Source organism: Camelina sativa, chromosome 13 (assembly GCF_030686135.1).
Source record: "Camelina sativa cultivar CO46 ecotype springtype chromosome 13, ASM3068613v1".
Classification (NCBI taxonomy): Eukaryota; Viridiplantae; Streptophyta; class Magnoliopsida; order Brassicales; family Brassicaceae; genus Camelina; species Camelina sativa.
In genome coordinates, this window is record NC_141892.1 from 9,961,866 (window position 1) to 9,985,445 (window position 23,580).

The 23,580-nt window shown below is 36.4% G+C and overlaps 3 protein-coding genes and 1 non-coding gene across 11 annotated transcripts; 2 read left to right on the forward strand and 2 right to left on the reverse strand.

Moving 5' to 3' along the window:
* Window positions 1-2,308, reverse strand: LOC104736362 (ferredoxin-thioredoxin reductase subunit A1, chloroplastic). 5 transcript variants are annotated; one of them, XR_015577924.1, is made up of 5 exons: window positions 1,356-2,308; window positions 1,227-1,275; window positions 1,034-1,116; window positions 440-663; window positions 1-246 (listed from the first exon to the last, which is right to left on the reverse strand). It is a non-coding gene; the product is annotated as a ferredoxin-thioredoxin reductase subunit A1, chloroplastic (transcript). The 5 variants fall into 5 exon arrangements; XR_015577926.1 differs by having other exon boundaries at window positions 1,673-2,212; XR_015577927.1 differs by having other exon boundaries at window positions 1,682-2,121.
* Window positions 2,309-3,084: 776 nt separating this feature from the next.
* LOC104736363 (sphingoid long-chain bases kinase 1) lies at window positions 3,085-8,148 on the reverse strand. The gene is made up of 9 exons (XM_010456330.3): window positions 7,810-8,148; window positions 6,963-7,632; window positions 6,474-6,848; window positions 6,198-6,291; window positions 6,038-6,075; window positions 5,430-5,576; window positions 5,218-5,317; window positions 3,700-4,634; window positions 3,085-3,524 (listed from the first exon to the last, which is right to left on the reverse strand). The coding sequence occupies exons 2-9, from the start codon at window positions 7,422-7,424 to the stop codon at window positions 3,375-3,377; spliced, it is 2,301 nt and encodes a 766-aa protein (XP_010454632.2). The 5' UTR covers window positions 7,425-7,632; window positions 7,810-8,148; the 3' UTR covers window positions 3,085-3,374.
* Window positions 8,149-10,890: 2,742 nt separating this feature from the next.
* On the forward strand, window positions 10,891-14,893 carry LOC109124975 (uncharacterized protein At5g08430-like). Of its 2 annotated transcripts, none has more exons than XM_087481209.1 (8): window positions 10,891-11,254; window positions 11,433-12,046; window positions 12,289-12,401; window positions 12,736-12,795; window positions 12,989-13,039; window positions 13,304-13,374; window positions 13,487-13,998; window positions 14,249-14,893. In XM_087481209.1, exons 2-8 carry the CDS (start codon window positions 11,446-11,448, stop codon window positions 14,671-14,673), a joined length of 1,833 nt encoding a protein of 610 aa, XP_087337335.1. In that variant the 5' UTR covers window positions 10,891-11,254; window positions 11,433-11,445; the 3' UTR covers window positions 14,674-14,893. The 2 variants fall into 2 exon arrangements, with proteins under 2 accessions (XP_087337335.1, XP_087337336.1); XM_087481210.1 differs by having other exon boundaries at window positions 10,933-11,254; window positions 12,292-12,401.
* Window positions 14,894-14,925: 32 nt separating this feature from the next.
* LOC104736367 (uncharacterized) lies at window positions 14,926-23,081 on the forward strand. Of its 3 annotated transcripts, none has more exons than XM_010456334.2 (21): window positions 14,926-15,573; window positions 15,836-15,898; window positions 16,085-16,380; window positions 16,497-16,596; window positions 16,674-16,751; window positions 17,285-17,344; window positions 17,443-17,547; window positions 17,826-17,936; window positions 18,494-18,535; window positions 18,680-18,790; window positions 18,868-19,007; window positions 19,885-20,123; window positions 20,193-20,314; window positions 20,400-20,442; window positions 20,549-20,640; window positions 21,224-21,272; window positions 21,489-21,559; window positions 21,645-21,758; window positions 22,244-22,344; window positions 22,726-22,771; window positions 22,907-23,081. In XM_010456334.2, exons 1-21 carry the CDS (start codon window positions 15,415-15,417, stop codon window positions 22,955-22,957), a joined length of 2,193 nt encoding a protein of 730 aa, XP_010454636.2. In that variant the 5' UTR covers window positions 14,926-15,414; the 3' UTR covers window positions 22,958-23,081. The 3 variants fall into 3 exon arrangements, with proteins under 3 accessions (XP_010454636.2, XP_087337373.1, XP_087337374.1); XM_087481248.1 differs by having other exon boundaries at window positions 14,986-15,573; window positions 17,274-17,344; XM_087481247.1 differs by lacking the exon at window positions 22,726-22,771 and having other exon boundaries at window positions 14,966-15,573.
* Window positions 23,082-23,580: the final 499 nt, after the last annotated feature.

A 23,580-nucleotide genomic window follows, 5' to 3' on the forward strand; every position in this document is an offset into this window, starting at 1 on the left:
AATGGGAAAAAAGTAGTATAAATGTTTTAAGATGTTTCTGTAGTTTTTACTACTGAAAAAAAGTCGCACCATGATCGTTAACTTGTCAAGTTTAAAAGTGTGAGTAAATAAGAGAGCATAAAGATGCTCAGCCACGATGAAAGTGCGAGCTCTGAGCCTGAAGTGAACACCGGATGTTACTTGTTCCATGTTAGCATATCCCATCATGTTGACATCAGCTGCAGGTCCCGGACATCGATTACACAACTATTATGAAAAAAGAAAAGAGTGAACATAAGTAAGAGGTGAGAATAATGTTAGCATAGAAACCACACCATTTCTATCAAGAAACCCTGCCAATTCTATCAAGCATAGCATAAGGAGGCAAAATATATGTTTTATTCACATAACGATTTGAACAGATGTTTAAACTTTTAACTACACAAAGTGACGTCTCTACCTGCTAGGTGTTTGCTCTGAAGTAAATGATGGTCTTCCCACCTCTTCACAAGCTTTCGTGGGGGTTGGGGATTCAGCCAAATGAGACCCCATCGCAGAGCTACTGGAAATCCATGAGTGAAAATGGGAAGATCCAGAATGTTGAGGACTACTTAGGTTTTGGGATGCTTTCCTAATTTCAATAGGTGTCTCCGGTATAGTACCACAAGCTTTAAGAAACCACGCCTATGATTGCACAAGTAAAAGAAGAAGAAAAAAGCGTTAGATTCAGCCTGATCTCTTGAAGGAATCGACAATAAGACTCTGTTGAATATCAGAGATTCCACAACGAAAGGGTGTAGAATCTATACTATAGCACCTTCATCATAGAGAAACAAAGCTAAAGACCACCTCAGTAACAAAAAACATAGAACCCATCTTCTCATTACCATTAGAAGAGCTGTGGTGATTACAAGACTAGCAAGAAAGATACCAGAAATTCAAAAACTAACTAGAAATTGATTAGTTCAAATCCAAGGACACATATCTTGATCATGATAAAAGTATTATACGCATCAGAAATGATTAGAGGCAATGTTCCAAATAAAAATCATACCTCATCCCGTAGGCCTTTGTCAATATGTATAGAATCCAAATCAAATCTTTCTTTGTCAAGGCAAGGCGAAGAAGCTGCTTTCTCTACAAAATCAAGAACAAAACACATACGTTGTTAACAAGAACGCTACCAAAAGAATAATCTAGTAAATCATCTCGATTGATAATATAAACACATTAAAAAAGAGATTTACCTTTAGAAAGAAACAAAGCTGACAAATCATTCTGCGAGTCCTGAGTTTTCTGAAGATCAATACAAAAATAAAACATGTTATTAGGCGGTCAGATCGATATGATCTTGACCAACAAAATCGATACTAAACCTTTAAACTTTGACAAGACCCAACTCTTCATTTCTCCCAATCTAACCTCACAGTAACAACAAAGATTAAAGCCAAATGTAGAGTAAAGAAACCTTATGTATATGATTAGCTAAAGGGTATACACATCACTACATACAAATCATTCTCCATTCTCCATTTCAATCACTGATCGATGAAGTCGAACTCGTCATCTTTAAGATGAGAGACAGATTTGACAGGACCACGACCTTCAATCTCTATAAAGAACTCAACTTTATAGGGAAGATTAGCTGAGACTCGTTTCCCTTTCCAAACAGAGACGTAATCTTTGAGTTTACCTTCCATACCTTCCAAATCAACCTCTGGTACTCGGTTCACATGATAAACCTTCAACGGAGCCGTTACTCTAACCCTAGATCCTATCTTCGCCTTCGCTTCGATTTCTTCCTCCGATGATGACGCCGAGGACGCGTCTAAGTTCACCGAATCAGCGGATTTCGTTGCGACACCGCATCGAATCGTGAATCGAGGAGTTGTTCTTGAGATTGAGCGTTTGATTCGAGATTGGGGAGTGGAGAGCGGGAGAGGTGCAGCGATGCAAGATTTGAGAGACATGGGGGTGGTTGTGGTGGTAGCTATAGTGGCGGAAGAGGAGAGACAGTCGTGAGAGGACGGAGGACGAACGGTGGCAGCGATCGCCGGTGACAAAGCCATGGTGCTGCTGCTACTCATCTCAGTCTCAGATTAGAAAATCCAAAATCGTGATTCGCTTTTTTATTTCAGTCTTGGTTCATTATTTATAGTCCCAGGCATACGCCATATTCAGGTTAACCAGGTCGGGTTTATTCGGTTCGGTTCGGTCAATACTCGGGTTATTCGGGTTGGAATTTTAAAATTGATCTTATATAAGTCGTTGGATATACAATTGTGAAACCATAACGGCTTAGTTATGTTAAACAATATGCTTTTATGTTACTGTTACTAGAAAGAATAGATATGCTAATTTATACATTTACTACTACTTATATATATATTCAATTTGAATATGATTTTGTTTTTCTTTTCTTTCGGAATGAAACAAATCAAGAAACGTGTGAATGAATGATATATGCAGACAAAAAAAAAATGTGAATGAAATGGATTAAGGTTTTTTAGGAAATTTAAAGGATAAGGTATTAAGGTGAATGAATCATTCACTAATGAGAAGTGAAAAGGAAAGGGAGAAGAAGACACAGCAAGAGACGTGTGTGTGTGTCCTTTTCACTGGATGAGGAACGTGCGGCTTCTATCTACTTAATGCAAGTGTGATGCTTTTAGAGTTCCAAGTCAGACAGAAAGAATCTGTTTGCAGTTTTAATTATCCTTTCTTTAAAAATACTCTTTTATCATCTACGTACCTTACAAGTGGTATATAACATTACAGATGTCCTCAAATGAGATCACTTCTAGACAAGTTTAGATACTTCACCCAAGTTAACCTACTAGTCCAAAAGATTTCGTCGCGTTAGGAACCACACCAGCCCCTCTGATATTTACCAAAACACGTTATAACGTGTATATTTACCGTTGTTGTTAGAGTTATGAATTTTTTACTGTCTTGTATATTTTTCAAATCACCGAGCAACGACATTAACGTCTTGCTGCATGATTCACAACCAAAAACAGTGTATAGAGACAATACATCTCAAGGGTTGCAGTTTCAACAAATCATCTACGTACTCTTAACTTCAAGCGGAAAAGAAGAAAGAAATGGAAACACACAAATCGTTGTAGGAAACACATACACAGTACATATATAATTCAAAACACACAAAAAGGGGTAAAAGAATATACAAAGGGTTTGGGGTTTTATAGGGAACTTATGGCACAAAGGATTTGATTGTATACACTCTCATGTTACTTCTCTTATGGCATAGATACGTACCGTAAACTTGACGCCGACCAAGACAAAAAACAATTAAACGAATTCCAGATATATATATAAACATCCAAACTCTCTCTCTCTCCATCTCCACCCTCACAAATTGATGACATTAATAACTATGAATGTCGTCCAGGAGCATTACCGATCAGTCTGCATTGTTCCGGTAGCATAGTCGATATCACTTCTCCATGCAATGCAAACAGCTCTCCGTCTATACCACAACTGTCATGTGTGTTTTTTCCTGCCTTTACCTTCACCGACTTCACCTGCAATAGTCATGCATTTGATCAACTACACTCTACTCTAGAGTGTATAATACATATGAAAGCATTGAGTTCAATCGTATGATTAGCATTTCCTAGCACATCCCGAGTTTCAAAAAAAAACAAAAAAGAAAGAAAATTCGCAAGAGAAGGAGACCCTTTAGAGAAAAACAATTACCTTTACACACTCGACATATGGAAGAGAAAGATGTCGACCTGTCTGCAGAAGTACAAAAAACCTCAGCAACCTCAGTCTTCCACACCCATGGACCAAGATCATGTCCATTGTACCATCGTCATGTTCTGAATTGGGAGCCACGACTTGAGAACTCTGCACAGTCCGACAAGCATGGTTACAGACCATGATGCCGAGGAAATGCCCCTTTCTAGAAACCCATTTATCTTCAAATCTTGGTGTCATGGTCTGCTTCCTCAGTCCTGTCTCTATATCCTCAGGAGGACCAGGAAGCTCGATTGAGTTTTCTACATCCCAAGCAGACGGTTCACTGTCCCATTTGGGCCCCGCATCCCAGATCGGACCCGGATCAGACACAGTAGATGAAATATCTTCCCTGTCATGACCACCGGCATTCCCCCATGAACATCGAGTTGGAGGATCCTGCACGGATGTTAACCCCATCCATCCTTTATCCATTCTTGACTTTGACCTTGTCCTTGGCCAGTTAGGGGTTGTTGACTGTGACGGAGGATGAATAACCTCTGGCTCAGCTGAAACATCTTTTCTCCCAGAGGACATGCGTTTCATTTTAGGATCTATTCCACGGACATATTCAGATGGCTCGGTGCTGGCATGTGTGCTGCTACCCGTGTCTACTTCACCTACGCTTGGGGTCATTATGGAGTCAATACTTGATAAACTGGAGGCTCTAGGAAATCCTTCTCTGCTTGATCTCCTCATTACATCCGTGTAGAGATCTTGCATATCCACAGCTTCCTTTTCAAGTCGAATTTTGCCTTCTGCATCCTCTTTTTGTGCCGGAAGATATTCCACTTCATAGTTATACTTCGGCAAACACATGAACTTGAGGAATCCAGCAACAAAGTAACGCAAAGGACCAAACCTTTTTTGATATTTTTCAGAGAGTTCCAAAACTGCAAATAGATAATGACAAGCACAATTTAAAACCATGAATTTAGTCATGGCAACTGAATGCCACAAACATAAACAGTATTCATGAAGGTAATGATATGTGCAAAATAAATATTTCACAACAATAATCCTGATAGTCAAACACGAGACAGCATCCATAGCTCAAACTAATACATCAAACACACATCGGAACTGTTAAAGGAATGGAGAAACTTTTCCAGCCTTTTGCAAAAGTTCAATGTATTTTATTTCATCGATAATATGTTTGAATAGCTAGGCGATTTTCAGCTTCTAACATTCTAACTCATCATCAGAAGAGTGCATAGTCTGCAATATGCTATGACAAGTGTCTCAGTCAACATAGTGTTAAACTGTGACCGTGTAAAATTTTTTAAAAGTAAACTCAATACTGCAGTAAGTAAAAATTATAAAATTCTCCTCTAAAATGCATGAAAGATCTAAACAGTTGTAGACACTGAATATAACGAAGAAGCTAGGAATACAGAATCAAAACTAACTACACTTGAGAAACTATCTATCATTAAAAACTCATACAAGAAATAGCACACATGTATTCTCACTTACCATCGCTAACAAAACCATAGTATGACACAGTCATTCCAAAGTGTATAACACCGGTATGAATCCATTCAACAGCAAAGACATCTGTAGCTGTTAGGCCACCCTAAACCAAAAAAGAAATCCTTTAAGCTAAGTAAACATTAATTTCGCAGTGGCCGACAAAGTAAAACAGGGACCAATAGGACGTTATGTCACCAGAGAGTGCCTTAATGTACCTTCACAATAGAGAGTGCTGCAGAAATAGGATCTCTTACACCAAGGACAGTCCAAACCAACGAGTTATCCGAACCAGCAGGTACTATTCCAATTGGGATAGAAACTCCTTCTTTCTGATTGCTTCGAGTAAGGAGACCATTAAGAACCTTAAAAGTTGAAAAAAGGCAGGCCATGAAATGAGAGTTCATATCAAGTAAATACAATCTAGGAGATGTTAATATCATAAGCTGTATTTTGCATGCATCTTAGTCTACCTAAAGAGCTCTAAATCAAAAATTTAATAGTGAAAGTTCTCATGTATTTCAACTCTGAGCAAGAATTTTCTTAAGATGCATCCCAAAGTCCTTATTCTGGAGGACAAGAGTTACTAACTCTTAAAATGATTCAGCATGCTTGCAGAATGATGTGAGCACGCTGAAATAAGCCAATAAAGTCCCATTTCAATACAAAAGTTGCTTCAGAAGTGCATTAAGGCACCAGAGAATTGTAGTGGAGCAGATAAGAAACATGAAGTATGGTATAACAGGAACATCACTTCTTGAAGTTAACTCTTAAAGAAAATAGTAAAGAAACAAAGTGAGCATAGTTTAGGAAGGCTGATTAATACCTCATTGATGATTCCATCACCTCCAACACAAATTATACCTAGACGGATCATTAACATCGCATAAGTATTAGTACATATGTAAGATAAAAAAAAATATGCATTAGACGTTAGATATGTGCAAAACATATCATTAAATGGTGAACAAAGCAGTGGTACCAACCGTCTGAGCACAAGTTAATGTCGACAGTGGAAGCCAACTCTCTCGCATGACCTGCTTTAGTTGTCTTGACTACCTCCAACTTAATCCCGGCCAGCTGTGACAGTTTACAATATTACACCCAAGGTAAGAAAAACATAATTATTTATGAAAAATGAAAATTGGGATTGGATAATTGGAAATGTTCTCCAGAGTAGCGAATATGTAGACAATTTCATATAAAACCCAAGTTCTATTAGTACCTAAAAGTGGGAAGTTATGTGATGTTGGAAATAGTACCTTGAAAATTGGTTCCACTATATTGTGGAAAACTTTGATAGATCGTCCATGCCCTGACCTAGGGTTTAATATGACAAGCATTTTAGGTGCACTCTTACACCTGAAGACCAACTCAGGAGGGGTATCAATTGGGACCGAAAATAATTCAGACGAAGCCTGTTTCTTTGAGACTAAAGGATGTGGCAAACAGTTGATAAAACATTGTTGATCTCCAAAACTGGCCACCCATTGAACTGCTTCTTCTACTGTAGGTGCGGCGAAGCGGAAATCCTTGCGGCTTCTCTTAGGTTTCGAGAAGCAAGAAAGACCACAAGAACCTTTTCCAATTGGGTAAGCATGCACAGTGAAATGCCTAAGACCAACATTGTATGTCACCTAACAAAAATTAACAAAACATAGATAAGTTTGTTGACTAAGTTCATTCAATACACAGAGTGATATTTAATTCATTGCAGGCCAATTAAATTTCAAGAGAAAAGAAAAACCTACGGAGACAACGTCGTCAAGCTGTAGCATGTCAGAACCCCAAACCAAGGCCCTGCGTGTAAGCTTTGCATCAACTGCTTTTTTATTAGAGGTATCAGTGGCAGATGGTTGTTGTACCTCAGTAGCATCTTTCCCAGTTGCAGATTTTCTCTTATCCAACACAAGCTTCCCAGCATAAACAAGACTACCTAACAAATCCGATTTCTCATCCCCACCACCAACAATATCAATCCGATGCTCATCAGGTTTTGGTTTCACCTGTTGTGGATCACTAGTAGTAACCTCACCACGTCTCGAAGACGTCTTCACCTTCTTGCTTCTCTTCTCAGGAAACACTACAGGAGAAGACTGCTGAGATCCACCGGTAGCTATCTGAGAGCAAAAACCTAAACGTCTAAGGGACTGTTGAGCCTGAGGAATAGCTACTCTTAAAGAAGGATTACGGTTAACACCACTCTTCTGCATATCCGTAAGCTAATAACCTCTCTGCTCTTGAGTTCCGCGGACGAAACAGACGATAAACAACGATCGGGAGGCATACACAAAACAAAAACCCCCAATTCAACTCAACCTTGTTGGAGCTGGTCAACGAAACAGATTACACAGAGAATTGAGGCAGCGAAGCCAAAATCCTAATCCGTAGCTATAAATATCAGATCTATCAACGCGTTTCCTGTAACAAAATTCATGCCATGGATTGGTTTATAAGCAGCATTTGAATCGGAATTGAATCAAAACAAGAACACTACTCAACAGATCATGCAAAATCGCAAGGAAATGATTAACGAATCTGGGAAAGAAACAATCAAGACGAGATTAAGAGCTGCTTTTAGAGCTATTTTCGTCTTACCTTAAGCTTCTCGGCGAGCAAAAACAAAGAAAAAAATGGAGAGAAGTGTGGGAAACGTAACGCCGCCGGATCGGAGGATCTGAGAAATTGAAGAGAGGTGGCGAAGAGAGAAGAAATAGAGACGATAATGGCGGAGATGACTCGGCTCGACTCAATTCGATTCGATTCGATTTCGATTGGATTTGGATTTCGACTCGACAACAGAAACCTTCTGGCCCCCTCCTTTCGGATTTATTTCCACTACAGAACCTTTTTTTGGACTTCTTTTTTTTTCCCCATTTTTTATTCTTTTTTTTTTTAATTTGTTTTATTATTCAAATATTTGAAATGAATTTATACAATAAGCTTAATAAGTTACAAATCTTTATTAATCATAGGAAACTATAGAAAATGATAAATCACATAAATTATCATTTGGATAATTTAAAAAAATTTCTTGAAAAGTATATATTTTAATTATCCATTTATAAGTAAGCCAAAATCATAAAATCAATATATATATATATATAATTAATGTAATATTTGAGATTATTATTCAGTATAGGTTTGGATAGAATATCAAATGTAAATAATAATTAATCCTTATTACTTGTCGTTTAAGGATTTTGCACACAAATTAAGAAAACTATTAAAATTTTTGTTTTGCCCTTTATTAACATATTTTATAATTTTTTCAGTGGTCAAAACCTTAAAATATCATGGATAAAAGTGGAATATTCACTGAACATCTGCACTGAAAATTTAAAATGACAACTATTATGAAACAAAAATTAAGTTAGAACAACAACTAAATTAAAACTAAGGGAGTAATATTTGTTTTTTTTTTTTATGTTGGCTATTGAATAAAAGATTAAAAGTATTTTGGTGCTATATATTAATTTAAAGTACATTTATACTTTGTACTTAACATCAAATATGTGGATTTATAAACTTACACATGCAAAATACGACAACAATTTTTTTTAACAATTAAAATGTTAGATACGTGAAGACATTTCAAACACATAAACATGATCTTTGAAATGATATAATTCTAAGTGATTAGTGGTGACATAAACATAACTCTTAAGTGATTTGTGACATATTATAGAAATTACATAAAACATAATTTATAAATGATAAAATTCTACATTAAGAAAAAATTCAACACCTAAAATCACCGACTTTTACATAATTATTTTGCAAAACAACAAAAAAAACGAGCAACTGTTTTTTTTTCCAAGTAAAGAATTAAAAAAAAAAAAAAACAAAGTCAACCACCGTTATACCAAATTTAGATATGATAAATATTTCATAGGTGATTGGTGACGACAAACTAATACGATTTGTAGTTTACCATGTTTTCTGATCACTACTACTAGGTCTATAGATACCGAATATGCTGAATATTAAATTAACAACTCAAAATTCTTAAGATGGTTTAGCGTAGCTGTCAATATTTATCCCTAGCTAGCTTGATAAAACAATTAGCTTTCAGAAAACGATGATGCTATGTTAGTTGATGGTTTAGGCTTTTAGCTTAGTAGTAATATACAACCTTATAATTTAAAAAGGCTGATTAGAGAGAAGGATTAGTGGAAGAAGTTGGTAGATGGCCCCGACCATGGAATACCAAAAATTCATAGAAAATATTAAAGTTGAAAGCCAGTATATACTTTTCTTTAACAAAAAAAGAAAAGAAATATAAAAAGTTGAAATGATAATAGTAATGTGGTTTGGTTCATTCAAATTAAATATAGAATTCGAGTGTGGCGACCAACAGACAAGTGATGCTTCGTTGAGAAGAATTGGTTAAAGGGCATCTTCTTATCATAATCTAAAGCCATTATTGCTTTATTAGTATTGTTTTTTTGTAATACTTAAATAAATGTATGGAATGATAACGATAATGATGCAATTAATTCTCTGGGTGGAATATTCATGGCACTTTCATAGTAGGATTGTTGTAACACGTCTTCTTCTTCTTCTGTATATCTTTTGACAACAATCTTTTTTAAAACATATATCTTTGGAAAAGTTATAAAGCGGATTAGCTTCTTACTTTTTGAGTAAACATGAGTTAAGCTAATCCTCTTTATATGTTTACCACTAAAATAAATTAGAAGAAGCTAATCCGCATACTCCAACATCTCATACTCTCTCCAAGAGGAAAAGCACAATGATGTATAACGAAAATAATTCAAGCTCACAACAAAATAAAAAAGATTTTGACCATTATTTTCATAAATATTCTGCACACGTAGCAATTTTATCTACGTTTTTAATCCTTTTCTTAGCCTTATTTTTGTTCTTTAAATTACAATTTTTAGAAAATTGTCCACCAAAGAAAGAAAAAAGTGGAAATAGTTTCTCAGATTCCAACTAGTGATGATGGGCCATAAGGTTCAAGGCCCATTTCATGATGTAATAAGTAGAGAGGATAAATCGACAAAGGGATACACTCATACACATAGTGCGAGTCGGGTCATCTCACAATACTCTTTGGCTTGAAACAAGAAGCTTCACTTAGTACTTGACTTGGACGACACGCTTGTTTACACCATTAGAGTTTCAATGCTTTCCGAATCTGAAAGTATCTGTTAAATATCCCACATCAATGATGGAATAGATTCTTGGCCAGTCTATAAAAAAGATGGCAATCCTTTTTCCTAATATAGTTTCAGAGCTTAGAGTTATGATACATTCCTACTATGTATGAGAGCATTTTCCTATAGTTAAGCCCAATAAGCAATTTCCCATAAAAAAAATTTCACTTGTGTTTTAGAACAAGGGGCATGTTTTTTTGTTATGGTATTTCTGAGATGTTAAGTTTGGACAGTTTTAGTGTTGGACCGTTTCACCTGTATCTCAAGAAATACTATTAAACATTTTACATTGATGATGTGATAGATTCTTGGTTAGTATATAAATAAACATCTCCCTCTAATACCATATTAAGAATGTGGTCTAACTAATTCTCTCTATCCGAATTATCCAAATTCGAAAAAATCTGAACCTAATCCGATCCAAAATCTTTACGCCCAGACCTAAATGTACACTTGAAATAAAATGACTTCATCAGCAAATAGTGAAGTTTCTAAAATCCTAATTCTATCTAGAAACTTCGGATGATTCTGATAGGGTAGACAAAAAAAATAAAATGAAGGCACACACCAAATGACACAACAAAATCGGATTATAGAGAAAAGCAAAAAAAAAAAAAAAAAAAAAAAAGGGTCGAATAATAAAACAGTGTCCCCTTCGTCTCTACCGGTGACCGGTGAGTTGCTCTCGAGTGTGTGATTCTCTCTACTGCGACTCCCCTCCGGATCATACATTCTACCGGAGCTTTTAGCTCTTCCGTCAAATTTCTTCTCGAGGGTCGTCACCGATTCGCCGATTCTCACAGTTACAATCCTAAAGTTTCCGTCTTTATTCGTTAGTGCCGTTTCATATACCCCTCAAGGTTTTGCATTTTCTTCACTGTAAAGTGTATTCTCTCCTTCTCAATCGATTTTCGAAAGTAATAGTCTTGCTTAATGAAAGTTTCGTCGTAATGCTTCTTCTAGGTTAATGTTTCTATGAAATGGTGATCGAAAAAGCTTTGACCTTTTTCTGTTTTTTTTTGGGTTGAAACATCACAGGGTATAGCTTAGAATGGAGGAATCCAATGAAAAAGTGAAAAGTTCGAGTAGAAAGAGGTTGAGAAAACCTAAAAGTTTGGAATTTGTTGGATGGGGTTCGACAAAACTCATTGAGTTTCTTCAGTCACTTGGTAGAGATACCACAAACAAGATACCTGAGAATGAAGTTACAACGATTATAATGAGCTATATCCGGGAGAGAAATCGTGAAACTCCTTCTAAGAAGAAGAGAAAGACCTTAGCTTGCGATGACAAGTTGCGTTCGCTTTTTGGGACTACAAAGATCAATATAATCAAAGTCCCTGATTTGGTTGAGAAGCATTATGTAGAGAATCAGGAGGAAGACTCATTCTTTGAGTTTCTATACACACCAGAGGATGATAAACAAGAAAAACAGAGATTGTCTCCATCGGATAAGGTCGCTAAACGGGCGAAGCAGGTTGTGCAAAAGCCTAAAGGCACTTTTGCTGCAATAGTGAGCGATAATGTGAAGCTTTTGTATTTGAGAAAGAGTTTACTCCAGGAACTAGCAAAGACTCCTGAAACTTTTGAGAGTAAAGTTGTGGGAACTTTTGTGAGGATCAAGAATCCCTGTCAGCTTGTTTACGTGTCAGGTAATTTTCATTTCAACCCTGGTACCTGGACAAGTCAAACATCGACATACTGTAGTTTCACTCCAAGAACTCAAAAGTTCTGTAACTTCTTAGATTTGTCTGAGATTGAGTCCTATTCATTTGTGACTTCTTTTAACTATGTTTATCACTAATCTCATCTCTTAGATTGTCAGGTTCATCATATATGTTTGGTCTGTTGTAGGAGGTTAAGTTCACTTTTGTTTTTTGATTTCCTGTTAAAGTAGGTGTGATGGAGGGAAATCCGATTGATGGTAATCTTCTTCAGGTTACAAATTATTCCTATTATCTAGAAGATGTTTTTGTCTCTTCCCTATCAGATGATGATTTTTCTCAGGTAAATTCTCAGAACTATGCCTGTTCTACTTTTGTGCTTCTTATCATTGACAATGTAAGGTAGAAACTTAGTCTAGATTGAAGCTTACTAATTCCTTATATCTTTTCTATATGATACTGAATAGTGTGAGTGTTTGTGTGTTTCAGACCATAAGTGCTCAGGTAGCCCTGTGTCTTTAGTAGTGGCTGTATATGGACTGATCTAATTTTGTAGTTATGTGAAGACGTACTATCTTATGCAATCTATCTTGTTTAAATAATGGCTAGTCTGATTTTACTTGACAGATAGTGCTTCCTGTTTATTGTTTATAATAGCTTTTCGTTAACTTTTGCAGGAGGAATGTGAAGAACTTCGTCAGAGAATAAAAAATGGCTTTGCTAAGAGACTTACAGTTGTAAGTTTTTTTTTTCTTTCTATTTAGTAGTTAATGGTACCTTATTTTGCAGCCTTGTTGTCTTTAGAGCTCTCTCTAGTAAATATTTGTATTGGTCGACATTTAACTCTTGCATTGCTCCCCATTCTGTTTATTATATTGCTTCGGATTTATGTTAAGTTCTATAATCAAAATCCACTTTGACCATGGACAGGCGGATATGGAAGAAAAGGCTCGAAGTTTGCATGAAGATGTGACAAAACATGTATATGTTGCTAATTTACTCTCTATTTGACATGATATTAAATATTTCCCCATTCATTACCGCGTCTTTTATTTATCTCACATTTGAAAGTGACAATCAAGATACCTTCGTATTGGCTTGTTTGAGCCAATCTTGTTTCTTTGTTGTCAAAAAAAAAAAAAAGTGACAATCAAGATAGCTCAGAAGATGATCAGTCAATTCTCGGTTGTTATGTCAAATTGTATTTCCATAACTAACTCTCAACTTTTGGTGGGTGTCTTTTAGTGGCTTGCAAGAGAGCTTGTATTGTTACAAAGGCTTATTAATCAGGCTAATGAAAAGGGATGGCCAAGAGAATATCCTTTTCATAATCATAATCATTTTTATATACTTCTAATTGAAGAATTTCTATTGGGGAAGTGAGAGCGAGACTCTTTCTATATATTTTCCTTGACTTCTTAGCTATACACTATCCCAGTATCTGGACAAAAGAGAGCTTCTTGAGAATCCGGAAGAACAGTCGAGGCTATTGCGTGTTCCTGAAGTTGTTGCAGAAGAACCTGAACTTGAAAGTGTAGATGATAATAGGAATATAGAAAATGACCTCATTGCACCAAACCCTGAGGCTTCCCCCGGGGCTCATCAAAGCGACGAAAAACAACAACTGAGTGATCCATTAGTTTCTAGTGTCAAGAAAACTCTAGAAAATTCGGAGCTTCTTAAGAATTCGGAAGAACAGTTGAGGCTGTCCCATGAAGTTCCTGAAGTTGTTGTGGAAGAACTTGCTCCTGAGTATGTAGATGCTGATGAGAAGATAGAAAATGACTTCAGCGTACCATACCCTGATGCGTCCATTGAGGCTGATCAAAGTGACGAAGAAAAACAACTAAGTGATTCACCAGATTCTACTATCCAGAAAACTCTAGAAGGTTCGAAGCTCGGTGATGGAGAAGACCAACCAACATGCACTGCTTCTGCAGGTGCGTCCATTCTTTGTAACCTCAATTCATCGAGAGGACTTAAATTGGCTGGATTAATGATCATGTTCGTCCTTGCCTTTGTCCAAACGTGTTCTGATTGAATTACTTATCAAGATGAATGTGTCTTTACACTAATGAGATTAATTGAACTAATTGAACCATTTCCTCCTGACATGTTTATTCTTAATAGTTAACTAGATGGTATCCAAGGAGTTACAGGGACCTGTATTTTTGTTTGTGTGAATTCCAGGTAACAAAGATCTCCATGAAGATGTATTTGATCCCTCAGCAAATGGCATCACACAGAACAAGGACTGTATCACTGAAGAAGAGATGAATATTAAAGTCACTCAGCACCAGTCAAGTATTCTTGTGATTGATCTCTCTAACCAACCTCAAGCTCAATCAAACCCCATAGAGATTATCGAATTGAGCGATGATGATGATGATGATGATGATGACAAAGACAATCAAGCTTACCAGAACTATGATCCAAAGAAGGTGATGTGGTTCTATGAGTTCCCTAAAGGAAAAACACATGGACCATTCTCTCTCACAAAACTCAAAAAGTGGAACGAGGAAGAGTTCTTTGTTGAAGTTCCAGATTTCAAAGTATGGAGGACAGGAGAGAGTGCAGTGTTACTGACCAAACTCCTGCGGTACATCAAAACCTAATTAAAGAACTTGTGAAAGCTCAGAGTCCTCCTCAGTTTAGAAAGTGTGCAGTTTCTTAACTGACAAAACTTGTTTATTATTTTTCTAAGAAACAGTTGTTGCAGAACTTAGTGTACATGATGCACAGATTCTGACTTTTGTTATATAAAAAAAAACAGTCTCCTCTTAATATCTAATGAAGCATAATTGAAAGATTCCTTAAAAAATTATTTGAAAATCATAGTTCTTGTTGCAAATAGTATTAGTTTCAGTAGGTAACAAAAATAAATAGTGCAATATATATATAAAACCCAGAGGTCAGCACAACACTTTACTTACCAGTCCCAGAATTAAAAAAACTGAGAGAGAGAGAGAGAGATAATAAAAGAGAGAGAGAGAGAGATTGCTTGAAGAAGACGACGACGAAGACAAAGGAGGAAACTTTCTTCTCATTTCAATTAAAAAAACCATTTTTTCCTTTCTGGGTTTTTTTCGTTGTCGTGTGATTGCGCTATTGGTTCCTTATCATTTGCTCTCGCAATCATTATCATTTCTTCTAAATCAACACGCTCAATTTCTCAATTTTATTCTAAGAAATTTCCTAGCTTTTTTGGGGTTAGTTCCTGTTTCATCCGTGAGATTTGATTGCTTTAAACGCCGCTCAGATGAGATCATGAGAATTAGGAAGAACAAAAGAGCGGAAATTAGACTTCTTTGGGATTCGATTGGGATTTATTTAGTCAGCTTCCGAGTGAGGAGCTGATGATGGAGAATGGTCATGAGGAGAGATTGGCCGAGAAATTTTCTGGAGTGGGACTTGAAGATGATTCTTCTCACTCGCCTGAGAATGAGTTTAAGAACGACAACTTGTTTCAGGTCATTAAAGCTGTTGAAGCAGCGGAAACCACCATCAAGGAGCAGGTCTGGTTCTCTCTTTTGTGTCTTTTTCTGAGATTGTTTCAATTTGTGGGGATGTACTTCCTCAATCAGTCCATTTCGAAACTTCTGTATTGGGAAAGAGAAATAGCTGTGAAATGCCTAAGGAATAAATAAGAATCTTGAGTGTAGAATTCGTCGTCTCTTGGTCTCTTTAGCATTTGCTACTGCAAGACGATGGATTTTGGTTGTCATTGAAGTAATTTGGCAATCTAAGATTGTGTTTTTTCTTGTTTACTCTAAGCAGGTGGAGGAGAATAGCCGTTTAAAAGCTGAACTTGAGAGAAGTGCTCTGGAGCTGGCTAAATATGTAAGTAATTATCTAGTTAAATGGAAAAGAGAGTATCTCTTGGGTCTATGTGATGACTTGCAATCAGATATCTGTATTTCGCAATTAGTGAGGATCCTTGTTTAGTTGTTGTAATGATGCTTACCTTTTTAATCATTGCTGAATTTGTGATTTATATAGTAAGCTTGTTTTTTGTTCTCCATCTAGAAATCAGATGAATCCTTACCCCAAACATCTAATCTTGGAGATCACTCAGATACTGCCATTGTGTCCCCTCTGGTTGACCAACCAGTTGACTGGAAGCAGAGTGTGATTAAGACTTTGGATACTGATTCCTCAGGCATGCTGGTTGTTCACCCCCATGTGAATGGTAATGGCGAAGAAGCTACTCTGAGTAATCGTTTTGAAAGACTCTCTGAGGGAAATTTCGTGAATGGCATTGTCAGAGGAGCTATAAATGGTGCTGGTCCCTCTCAACTTGATTCTTCATTATCTCCTATGAGGTACTGAAACTAAAAATACCACTCTGCTGGGTGTTAAATTTACTTGTGAATCTTATGGTATAGACGGATTTCCACTGTCACAAAGTGTATAATTCTCGGGATCTGATATCTGCTAGAATGCGGTTAGAAGGAGAGCATACAGTACACATCGACTCGTCTGCTCATGGATCTGTGCCAGGTGATGAAGTAAATAATTCAGGCAAGACATGGAAGCAGGTATCCATCACTCTAACTACGTCTTGGTTTCCTTGGTGTAAATAAAAAAGTCTTAACCTAACTATGTACTTATTCAGGACCTCATTCACAAGGTCCAGGAGCAGGAACAAGAAATTTCGCAGTTGAGGAAATATCTTACTGACTGTTCCGTTAAGGTGAGTCCTGTTCGACAAGGGAGATTTCTAGTCATTATTGGGATTTTATGTTACCTGCTTTTGTGGTTCCTTGGGATTTATTTGTGATTGAGTCAGGTTTCATTTGTTGCTTATGGCTTTCTCTAGTTTTTTGCCCTTTATAAGTGAACAGAACAAGAAATGAAAATCATCTATGGTTTGGATCAATAAAAGTTTGTTATAAACAGAGTAGGATATTCATGGGAAAAGATAAATTTGCTGCTACTTAGAGAGACCTGCAAGTATCGTACTCCGTTTCATAGGAGAAGCGGCAAACTCCTATTGATCCAAACCAAAGATGATATCTTAAGTGATTTTATGTTCTCTTCGAAAGAGAACAAAAGAAAAGCAAAACCCTAAACGATCAGCTCAACCACAAATAAAGCCCAGGCAACCATAAGAGTAAAATGACATAATAAAACCTGTAGCCTTTTATGCTTGCTGTTGGTTCATCCCTTGCATTCTTTGTTAATTTTTTGCTAAATCAGTTTACTAACATTTTAGGTATTTTTTAGGAAGCCCAAATTCGCAATGAAAAATATGTTCTGGAAAAGCGAATTGCCTACATGCGTCTGGTTGGCCTTTCCTTTTTATTTTTTGTTTACTTATCTGTTTTCATCACGTATTTAATTTAATTGTTTGGAAGCTTAAAGATTCTTGCTGCTGTAACCAGGCATTTGATCAACAGCAACAAGATCTTGTTGATGCTTCATCAAAAGCTCTCTCTTACAGACAAGAGATAATTGAGGAAAATATACGCCTAACATATGCCTTACAGGTACTATCGTCTTGTGTATGTGGAATTACGGCAATAGTTCTTCTGGCATACGCCTAAATTCTTCATTTCTATTTTCTTTGGTAACCATAATTTATCCTCAGTTTCCATCAACTTGTTACCAAATGTTCATGGTTCAGTTTTTCAGAGTAGGATTTGTCTCTCCCACCTCACTCTCATCATATTTTTTGATAACAACGTAGTGCAATTGGTATACACTTCTACGCAAAATCTGGTTAATTTTCAACCGAAGCCAATATGCCTTTTTCGAATCTTTCCAGGCTACACAGCTAGAGAGATCTGCATTTGTATCATACTTGTTACCTCTTTTACCGGAGTATTCTCTGCAACCACAGGTTTCTGATGCTCAGGCTATTGTTAGCAATGTGAAGGTCAGATCCGAAATCTAAAGTGCTGTCTCTTGCTATCTTTTATCCTTTGTTATAACTTGTGTTGGAATCTTACCTTTCTTGCTTTGTCATTCAGTTGTAATTTTTTACTTGTATACGGTAGCCTACTAGTTTGAGAGGTTTCGTTGCATTGTATTAGACTTGACTTCAAAAGTGGGGTACATCATCTTCCCTGGAAATGTTTCAAATTCACATCCCTTGAAATTCAGGAACTACAATATAATGTAAAGAATATTGCCTCTCAGCGGCATATTTTAAAACTGTGCATCGTTTTTAGTTTCCTATGCAAGTGACCATGACTTAAAGTCTCTTTCAGTTAATTTATGGAGTATCCTATATCGATGATTAACGGAGCTCGATTGACATAACTTTGAGCTTCATGGATAAGGAAGCACAACCACTTGTTATCTTGTCTGTGAAACCTAGAATTTATGTGGATCCATGGAGAACCATAGAACATAGAACTTGGATAGGAAGTTAATTGACTGATTATATATTATACCCTGCTTCATTTTATAGCTATTGTCTTTTTTATTCAGGTTCTGTTTAAGCATCTACAAGAAAAGCTTCTTCTTACTGAGGTATGTTATCCGGGTATGGGCTTATCTGGTGTTAAAAGTCAGTGTCTGCTTCATTTTTTACGGCAGTTTATTCCTGGCATTGAATCCACTGTATTGCCTACTGACCTAAGATAGATGCTTGTGTCTGATCTTTTCTTGTATTAGAGAAAGTTGAAGGAGTCAGAATATCAATTAGCACCTTGGCAGTCAGATGTGAACTCAAATAATTCCCCTTTGGCTCCACTACGCTCAGCTGGTGTAGCGTTAACCCACTCTGTACGTTCTTATTCTTTAATGTTATATCATAAGCTTGAGTGAATTAAATCTTAAATTACTTCTTGTATTTCCACCAGACAAAGGATTCCTTGTATTCCCATGATCACACAGCCGTAGACTGGAATTTGGAGCGCCAGCATCAAGATGAGCCAAGTGGCTCAGCTGTGAGGAATTACCACCTTGATGAGTCTAGTACGTTTTCACCTCTTGTTAACAGGTGAGTTTATCCCTGCAAAGATTGCTATTCCAAACTATATGCAAACTAAGTGCACCCACTCTATATTTTATGAAGTCTACACATGTAGTTGCTAGAGCATTGTATATATCTATTGCAGTGGGGATCTTTCACATATAAAGTCACCCAAGGAATTATAAGGAAAACATCTAGCTTCTTTCTCTTTTATGAGGGTTGGTCTTTCTCTTTCTTAGGGTTGAGTACCGCGAGGTGACCACATTTCACGTTAGGTAGGAACAAGTCTGTGACATCTTGCCTCTTTGTTTATCATTGACTTTTGACTCTTAAAGTTTTCTTACATGTTATTAAATTTAGTTTGGCTGTGACTCTTGACTCTTGACTCTGACTGGTAAAACACGCTAACGAGTTATTTGATTTAATTGGCTATGTCTTGACAACGATTATTGGTTCTTGACTTGTACAACATGCTGACAAGTTATATGATTTAATTTGTCATAGACTCTTGACGCTTGAGTCTTTCATGTTCACTCAGAAAATTCCTAGTTCTAAGCCTATAGTTGGTATCCCTCTTCTGCACTTTGAGTGTTCATCGGCTTTTTCCTATGCTTACATTTTTTAACTTCCTGTTCGCTCTGGGCGATATGATGATTTCAGCTCTCAAAAGTATCAGATTAGTCATAGGCCTTATAAGGTGCTGTTCTTCTTTATGTGTCTTATTTATTGATCTATCATGCGGTGCTAGATCATTTAACTTCGTCCATTTATTTTCTGTTTTTACTTTTATAAGTATGGTTAAATTACAACTTGGCCGTGCTCTCCTGGTTCTATGCACTGTAGTTTTTGGTGGATAATTTTCTGCAATGTTGATCATAGTTTTATGGCCCTTCATGTGTACCAGTCAGTCAGCAGCCTTTGAGATGCATGTGCAACCAGGTACGAGTATGGAAGAATCTCCTGGTCTGAAGCAAGCAGATGCAATTCCACCTAAGCATGTCCAATTTCGTGAGCCTATCAGCAAGACAGTGATGGACGATGCCCATAATCCATCATATGTGTCTGCGTTTGATGATCCAAGCTCCTCAAATTCTCCTCTTTTGTCCCCCGTTCTTGAAGAACCTTCTTCCTCCTTTTCTGAGGGTAATGATTAATAATACTATTCTCATTATGTTCTTTCACTTTACTCAATATTTGAACCACTGTTGACAGCTGGGGATGATGACCCGTTGCCAGCTATAGAGGACCTCCAAATTTCAGGAGAACCTTATCCTGGACATGAGCTTCAGGCTTGTGGTTACTCCATTAATGGAACAACAAGTTGTAATTTTGAGGTGCGTATTAGATAGAAAAAAGAATCGCTTTCTTATTTATGTTGAATTGCATCTAATCTATCTTCTTCTCTTCTTTAATTTGCAGTGGGTATGTCATCTAGAAGATGGATCTGTGAATTATATTGATGGTACATTCCCCTCCTGCTGACCATATCTTTATCCTCGAAGTTGTTCGTTCTCTTTTGTTTCTTATATGGATATAAGAATTTTGTCGTTAACGAATTTCTAATGCAGGAGCAAAGCAACCAAATTACCTTGTCACTGCTGATGATGTTGATTTATATCTTGCTATTGAAGTTCAGCCTTTGGATGACAGGAACCGAAAGGTTAATATCTTTTCGATTGAATGAATGAGAGATTTTATGTGTTGAGTGTTTCTTTCCTGTGGATAGCGAAGATTAGGATTGTGGTATACTGGAATCTTCTTTGGGTGCAAATGGTTGCACAATTGAAAAAGTTGAAGGAGTTGAAAAATATTATTCAACCAAATTTCACCATTTGAATGGAAGAGGTTGAAGAAGTTGAAAATAATTATTCAACTCATTCAACCTAAAAAGTTGAAAAAATAAACTAATCCTACTGCAAAAATGTTCAACTTGTTCAACCACTATTTTGGAGATGAATGAGTTGAATATTATTCAGCCCAATTTTGTTCAACTTAAAATTTTCAATTCTTTCAATTTTAAGCAACCATTTGCAGCCTTTTATCTGGATTTTAGTTTCCTCAGTATTTTGTTTTGTGGGATAGATTTCATGCTAAAATACTGTTTGGGGAAAGATTTTGCCGTTGGATTGAAAGTAAAAATATGATTTTTAAGAGTTATGTTAGTTAGATGTGCTTACACTGTTGTTTACTGCTGACTTTTTACATGTCGTTTGCAATATTCATTTGCTACTTTCTGATTTCAGGGGGAGCTTGTTAAGGTTTTTGCCAATGATAATTGCAAGATCACTTGCCGTAAGTTTATCAATTAACTTAGAGAAATCACCCTCTTGACTTCCTATAAACTAAGCCACTTGTCACTTTACATCTTGATATTAAGATGTTAAGTCTTTATGCTCGCTGAGCTGTTTCTGGTTGGTTGTGTAAGATATAGTGGTTCACTTAAATCTGAAGCATTCTTTGAGAACTTATTAATATTTAGTAACAGTAATCCTCTTCTCATTTTCACAGTTCCAGAGATGCAGAGCAATATAGAGAAGACACTTCATACTGGTCATGCTTCATACCTTGTTTCCCTTTCGGTATAACATTTGCCATATCAACTCACATATTTTGGCTATTCTCTGGCTTTTCTTGGATTAGTTCTTTACATGTGGCTTTGAACAGACTGGTTTCCTGGATATATGGGAAGCAGCTACGTTATCTATCAAGAGAGAAGGTTACAGCATCAAGTGTAATAAGGATCTCACAGTTGCAGAAAAGTTCTCAGCTTCTACTGCTGTAAGACTTGTGCCTTATTTGCTTATGTCTTTCCTTTTCATAAAATAAATCGCCCTTGTCTGTGAAACGTGTGGTGGTGTCGGTATGGAGAGATGTGCAGCATTTCATACTGAAAGAGACAGGTTATGAACTTATGATGCATGCGTATTTTATTTAAATGTTAAGAAATCAGAATGCTTCTGTAAACAATTAGGCTTGTCCCAGCTTATAAGTTGAATTTTAGAGTCGCTGAATATATTAGTTTCAACATTTTGTTGCTTCATAAACAGATTTGCGTCTTACATGCATGTTCATAGCATACTGTAATTTCTGCTGTAAACATCTTCTTTACAAGAGCACGTAACAAAACCATATTTTTCATTGTTTTTAGTAAATTTTCGATGTAGTTATGCTAATGAAATTATCTTTGAGCGGTTTAATATGAATGGGGAAGGTTTCGCGCTTTGAACTAATATTAGAATCCTTCTTGTGATACCTCTCTCTAGGTAACAATTCCGTTCGGGCAACCTGCAGAATTTGTTATCATTGGTTCTGATGGTAGTGAGCATGTCTTACGAACAGAGAATGGATCGACAGACCTTATCGGGTAAGTAAAACTTCGCTTTCTTTCAAAGATGGACATAGACCATAAGAATGCTTCGAGTTTGATGAGCCTAACAAAAGTTAATTAGGTTCTGAGTACTTAGTGAGTTTAAACGCCCGTTTGTATCAATCAGCATATGCATCTCAGCTTGGTCAATTGGTTTAAGAGCTTGTCAGAAACTTGATCCGGATCAATCAGCATATGCTTGGTCCTATGATCCTGTACTAAATCTATGTATCTCAGTAGGATTAGACACTCAAGTGTAGGTGATATATATCAGACTCTGACCCAATAAGTAATATGGTCTTGTGTGTTCATATTGTTTGCTATATGTCTGTTTAAAAATTTCACTGTAAGCTTTTAATCTTCGGTTATCTTTTGTAGCTCAAGAGATGAAATAGTACTCACCCTGAGATTATTTATCAAGAGGGTAATGTATTTTCAAAGCAGTATTCATTTTTATCACTTTCGTTACAATCTAGATACAATAATACAACGACTTCAAGCTTCATTTCAAGAGAAGCAATTGCTGATTATTTTTTGGGTCTGCTTATATCCGTTGCAGGCTCTGCTGAGGAAGAAGGGAAAGAAGAGAGTATTTTTGTTTAACAAATGATGAGATTGTATATAATATTTTTTTGGCTCTCTGGCTCTTTTGTTAGCTGCAAATCAATTAGTTAGTTATAAGGCCTTTGTGACACAATTTATTCATGAGGAAAATGAATCTTTGTTTATATAAATAATCCCACTTAAGTAAGTTACATTTTGATCTAGTCACTGCTCTACAGTCGCGTTACAAAGAAGAATGCAAGTCTTAAGGAGATATGATACAACAACAATGAAGAATGATAAGTCTTGAGGAGAAATGACACCACAACAATGAATTAAGTAACACAAGTAATAACACAACAATGACACCACCTACCTAGTCCACCTCCGAAGTTTTACAAACATTCTTGTAAAACAGTTTTCCATTAATTATTTGACCATTCAACAATAAATTATTATTATAAGACTAATACTCAAACTTTTGACTAGCTTCTAATTGGTTTAACCAAACAAAAAGAAACCATATGTTCTAATTTTGGTCAGAAATGGAGTCAGGACACGTGAGTCTTGACTATGAATAATCGGTGTTTATTAAATACTTTCATTGCTAGTGTGACTATATTAGGTTGTAAGAAGTTTGATTATTCGACGGTGATTAGGGTGGTCATATAAATATAGTTATTAAACAAA